The sequence below is a fragment of the Tupaia chinensis genome, unplaced genomic scaffold, assembly GCF_000334495.1.
Source record: "Tupaia chinensis unplaced genomic scaffold, TupChi_1.0 Scaffold142219_1, whole genome shotgun sequence".
Taxonomy (NCBI): domain Eukaryota; kingdom Metazoa; phylum Chordata; class Mammalia; order Scandentia; family Tupaiidae; genus Tupaia; species Tupaia belangeri.
Window position 1 is genome coordinate 512,110 of NW_006202069.1, and position 6,130 is coordinate 518,239.

Genomic DNA, 6,130 nt, shown 5'->3' on the forward strand with positions numbered 1-6,130 from the left:
CAGTGGCATTTTGTGGTCAAAGTGAAGGAGATAAGCATTGGAGCCAAGTGTCAGACCTGGGTTGTAAATGGCAAAGGACAGAATGGGAGAGAGCCAGGCCGTCAGGAGAGTCAGTTCTGAGGGTGGAAAGGCTGCCTGAACATCAGCTCAGGAACGCCAAACAATTGGGTTCCTCTCCTGCCTTCAGGAACCCAAAGACGGAAAAGCTCCTTCCCCTCTGCTTGGGGATGACTGACAAGAAACCAGATACCTACTGTTATTTAGTTGACAATAAAATTTGGCCCTCTTCTACTCAGTTGTTTTTCTAAAACCACACAGGGTCATCGGTGCTTTTAAAGGCAGCAGTGTACAGGACTGAAGTGATCCATGACAGCGTGCTTATGTGTGGGCTAAAGCCCAGGCACCTTGCTTTCCATAACTCCCACCTCTGTCTGTTACGCTGTTTGCTCTGCAGCACCCCAATCCTCCCATTGCCATCTTCCCTTGAACTCTGGCTCTGATAGCTTCTCTCAGCCTCTTTCTGTTGCTGAAATCTAGAGAATATATATTGCCCAGTTGAAATGCCTTTGTGGTGCAAACTGCGTGGCCTCTTTGATGGTCTGGGGTCAGTCTCAGTCATTTGAGTTGCAAATGGCAAGCTTAAGGCCTGTGTTCAAGGGCAGCGTCCGTGGTCTCTGCAGAAGAAATGCTTCTTAAGCATAACTGATGATCTCCTTGCTTGTGCTTGTTGAGCGTTCTGTACATATAAATGTTGTTTAAACTACGGTATGGGAATCAAATGTATGGCTTTTTTTTTGGTGGTTATTGTTGTTCGACTGAGAGAGACTATTGGAGTTTGGGGCACATTAAAAATACAGCACTAGTAATTATAACCATACGTTCGCTGTGGTATGAATTAAACACAAATAATATTTCAAAAAATGACCATTGAAAAAATGTTTTCTTTTTATTTTTTAGATTGTTTCTCTTTATTCAGAAGCATAAAGTTGTTTGCTGATTGCAAGAAGATGTTTCTTTGGCTCTTTCTGATTTTGTCAGCCCTGATTTCTTCGACAAATGCAGATTCTGACATATCAGTGGAAATTTGCAATGTGTGCTCCTGCGTGTCAGTTGAGAATGTGCTCTATGTCAACTGTGAGAAGGTTTCAGTCTACAGACCAAATCAGCTGAAACCACCTTGGTCTAACTTTTATTTCCTCAATTTCCAAAACAATTTTTTAAATATCCTCTATCCAAACACATTCTTGAATTTTTCACACGCAGTGTCCCTGCATCTGGGAAATAATAAACTGCAGAACATTGAGGGAGGAGCCTTTCTTGGGCTTAGTGCATTAAAGCAGTTGCACTTGAACAACAATGAATTAAAGATTCTCCGAGCTGACACTTTCCTTGGCATAGAGAACTTGGAGTATCTCCAGGCTGACTACAATTTAATCAAGTATATTGAACGAGGAGCCTTCAATAAGCTCCACAAACTGAAAGTTCTCATTCTTAATGATAATCTGATTTCATTCCTTCCTGATAATATTTTCCGATTCGCATCTTTGACCCACCTGGATATACGAGGAAACAGAATCCAGAAGCTCCCTTATATCGGAGTTCTGGAACACATTGGCCGTGTGGTCGAATTGCAACTGGAAGATAACCCTTGGAACTGTAGCTGTGATTTGTTGCCTTTAAAAGCTTGGCTGGAGAATATGCCATATAACATTTACATAGGAGAAGCTATCTGTGAAACTCCTAGTGACTTGTATGGACGGCTCTTAAAAGAAACCAACAAGCAAGAATTATGCCCCATGGGCACAGGCAGTGATTTTGATGTACGGATCCTGCCTCCATCTCAGCTGGAAAATGGCTACACCACTCCCAATGGTCACACTACCCAAACATCTTTACACAGATTAGTGACCAAACCACCGAAAACAACAAATCCTTCCAAGATCTCCGGAATCGTGGCAGGCAAAGCCCTCTCCAACCGCAATCTCAGTCAGATTGTATCTTATCAAACAAGGGTACCCCCGCTTACGCCTTGCCCAGCGCCTTGCTTTTGCAAGACACATCCTTCAGATTTGGGACTGAGTGTGAACTGCCAAGAGAAAAATATACAATCCATGTCTGAACTGATACCAAAACCTTTAAATGCCAAGAAGTTGCATGTCAATGGCAATAGCATTAAAGATGTGGACACCTCCGACTTCACTGAGTTCGAAGGACTGGATTTGCTCCATTTAGGGAGCAATCAGATTACTGTGATCAAGGGAGATGTTTTCCACAATCTGACTAATTTACGCCGGCTGTATCTCAATGGCAATCAGATCGAAAGACTGTATCCTGAAATATTTTCAGGCCTTCATAACCTGCAGTATCTGTATTTGGAGTACAATCTCATTAAGGAAATCTTAGCAGGCACCTTCGACTCCATGCCAAATTTACAGTTACTGTATTTGAACAATAATCTTCTAAAGAGTCTACCCGTTTACATTTTTTCTGGAGCACCCCTTGCTAGACTGAACCTGAGGAACAATAAATTCATGTATCTTCCTGTCAGCGGGGTCCTCGATCAGTTGCAGTCTCTTACACAGATCGACTTGGAAGGCAATCCCTGGGACTGCACTTGTGACTTGGTGGCATTAAAGCTGTGGTTGGAGAAGTTGAATGACGGGATTGTTGTGAAAGAACTGAAATGTGAGACACCTGTTCAGTTTGCCAACATTGAACTGAAGTCCCTCAAAAATGAAATCTTATGTCCCAAACTTTTAAACAAGCCATCTGTACCATTCACAAGCCCGGCACCTGCCATTACATTCACCACTCCACTGGGTCCCATTCGAAGTCCTCCAGGTGGTCCAGTGCCTCTGTCTATTTTAATCTTAAGTATCTTAGTGGTCCTCATTTTAACTGTGTTTGTTGCTTTCTGCCTTCTTGTCTTTGTTCTGCGACGCAACAAGAAACCCACGGTGAAGCATGAGGGCCTAGGGAATCCTGAGTGTGGCTCCATGCAACTGCAGCTAAGGAAACATGACCATAAAACCAACAAAAAGGACAGTCTGAGTACAGAAGCTTTCATTCCACAAACCATAGAACAGATGAGCAAGAGCCACACTTGTGGCTTGAAAGAGTCAGAAACCGGGTTCATGTTTTCAGATCCTCCGGGACAGAAAGTCATTATGAGAAATGTTGCCGACAAGGAGAAAGATTTATTGCATGTGGATACCAGGAAGAGACTGAGCACAATTGACGAGCTGGATGAATTATTCCCTAGCAGGGATTCCAATGTGTTTATTCAGAATTTTCTTGAAAGCAAAAAGGAGTATAATAGCATAGGTGTCAGTGGCTTTGAGATTCGCTATCCAGAAAAACAACAAGACAAAAAAAACAAGAAGTCATTGATAGGTGGCAACCACAGTAAAATCGTTGTGGAGCAAAGGAAGAGTGAGTATTTTGAACTGAAGGCAAAACTTCAGAGTTCCCCCGACTACCTACAGGTCCTTGAGGAGCAAACAGCTTTGAACAAGATCTAGGTCATGCAATCTTACTGCATACAGAGGACATTTATTTAATGATGAAAGTGCCTTTTGTTAACTTCTAACTTCCAAATACTATATTATCAATAGGCATAGAGGCAGGTGTTTCCGAGGGTATCTCATTAACTGTAGCTGCAAAGATGTGTCAAGTAGAAGAGAATTTCCTTAATAGATTTTACTACATAAAACCTATACTGTGGAGTCCTGTGGGGATTTTGCAAACTCTATTGCCAAAGGGATGCTTTATACACATAATACACTGAATTTAACCTCAAGAGGCAAATCTGTTTTGTACCCCAATGCAAAACCTTCGTCTCTTTGTGCTTTCTAAAGCAAACTCAAGAAAACTGGTACCAGTGTTTGTACCTCAGCTGGGTCCTTCATCTTGCACGTAGATTAAGTTGGTGGAACTGGAATAATCCTTTTGATCTGTGGCATTGTAACAACTCTGTGTAAAGATTATCTGAAAAGTTTAAAAAAAAAAAAAGCATGCAAAGAGAGAACATTCGATAGTACTTGTAAATTGGTAACCTTTATGGCCTGCATCTTGAAACCGCTGGATTTATAATGTTAAATTGTGCAAATACTTGTTTAAAATATACCATGCATTACATAACTATAAAATAAATTTGAACACTTTAAGCATAACCTGTCTATACATAAAAACTAAGAGAAAAAAAATCAACGTGAGTTACATAGCGTTTGTGGTGATCTGAAGAAATACGTGATGTTTATCAGAATTAAACATGGCTCAAATTAAACTAACACTAGAGTTTGTTCTCAGTTATGTGAAATACCCACAATCCTTAAAGGTTGTCCAAAATTAGCAAAGTGCTTACCGTGTGAGCGCACCCAAAGCTATTTTTGTAACATAATTCATATTTATGAAGTACTTTGTATACTAAATAGGAAAATATGTACTCCTTAATATGTATTTAATATGCCTGACTTGTTTTCCTGATCAAAGTGAATTTATCAGTAAGTATAAATTTAGACAGAAAAAGTATACTAAACTGAAGCAGAAGCTGATGTGTACAGAAATATTCTGGACTTTGTGATCAGGTATAATTTAAAAACAAAAAAAAAGCAAAAAAGAAACAAAAATTTAAAAAAAAAAACAGTTCTGTGCTATTCTTGTGAATTTAGCATACTGAGATTTGTTACCAATTGTGCATTTTACAATAGGTTCCTTAGTTTTATAGTATCGTATCTGGGGCAGTTGTTATTTGCCATCAGTTGTCTTGCTTTTCAGGATTCTATGAGCTTAATTCAAATAGTTTTCACTACAGATATTTAAAAAGAATTAACGAGTAAGGTTAATAGTTATATCTTGTATGCATCAGTATCCTGTTCTTTCATCATTCTGACTATTATCAGATAATCTCATAGAACTGTAAACATCATGGTAATCTAGGCTATCAAAGCCACACTGTAAAATGCTAGCATTGGTCACAGATGAGTTCACAGTCTGCAACTACAAATGACATGCCCCTGTCTTTGCTTGTGCTGTTAAGTTCTAAGTCAAAATTGGTCAAAAGAATGAAGTATTTGAAATGGGTGATAATTGAAAATGTTTAAGAGCTCCCAGTTAGCAACGTAGTATCCAGAAATATATTGCCTTCTTCAACCGCTTTGAGATTTTAATTATGTGTGTGTGTGTGTGTGTGTGTGTGTGTACATATATATATGTAACTTTTTTGCACTTCATCTTCATCCTACTGTATTAATCAGTAAGGTCACCAAGAAGGTAAACATAGACGTTCTTCATGAATTTCAAGTGGCAGATATTTTGGTGTAGCTTACAAAATGATGTTGTGGTTAAAGTTGTAACAGAAGTTTCTTTATTAATCATTGATTTCAGATTTTTAAGTGTTTATTCCTTGGCATTTTTAGAGGTGTGTGTGTGTGTGTGTGTGTGTGTGTGTGTGTGTATGTGTGTATATTCATACACATAGATAATTTGAAGATTTTTCTAAATAGCAAAAAAAAAATAGTCTTCATGTATGTGCTGGTGCTCTTAAAACTTTAATGTGTAATTTTAATTCTCATGACAATGTCTGTGAAAACTTTATATGAATATAAACAAAATCCAAACAAACAATTGCTTTCTGATCTTGAAAGAAAAGACAAGATGTGTGCTCTACAGCTTGTTTTCATCTACAATTTCATAAGGACTTTTAATATGCCATTGCCATGCATGCATGCATCCATGGATTAAAGGGCTCCTAATGCATACTGACAGGATAAAGATGTGAAGGCTTCAAAGGAAGTGTTTTCGCTTATCCTGTCAATAAAGTATGGATTGAGGAATCATAAATAGACACGTATGGGAGGAACCACAGAGCTCCATCCATGATCTGGGGATAATAAGTCAATGCGATGATGCCTTTTATTCAGTGTTGTGATGCTTTGAATACATTTCAAGGTTTCTGCAGAATTGACAATGGCAAGAATACATGCTATCATCTCAAAGCTTGCTGTAGCATATTAGCTATCTCATACTCTTCTGCTGAAGGTATACATGTTCAACATTTTTTTTAAATGGTGATTTAAATATATGTGATTATTTGGAGATTCTAATTGTAAATGAAAGTAACAAATCCTTG

General features: G+C 38.7%; 1 protein-coding gene across 1 annotated transcript; it reads left to right on the top strand.

Moving 5' to 3' along the window:
- The first annotated feature begins 966 nt into the window (after positions 1–966).
- SLITRK4 (SLIT and NTRK like family member 4) lies at positions 967–4,530 on the top strand. The gene has a single exon (XM_006163450.2). The coding sequence runs from the start codon at positions 1,008–1,010 to the stop codon at positions 3,519–3,521; it is 2,514 nt and encodes an 837-aa protein (XP_006163512.2). The 5' UTR covers positions 967–1,007; the 3' UTR covers positions 3,522–4,530.
- The last annotated feature ends 1,600 nt before the right edge of the window (positions 4,531–6,130 follow it).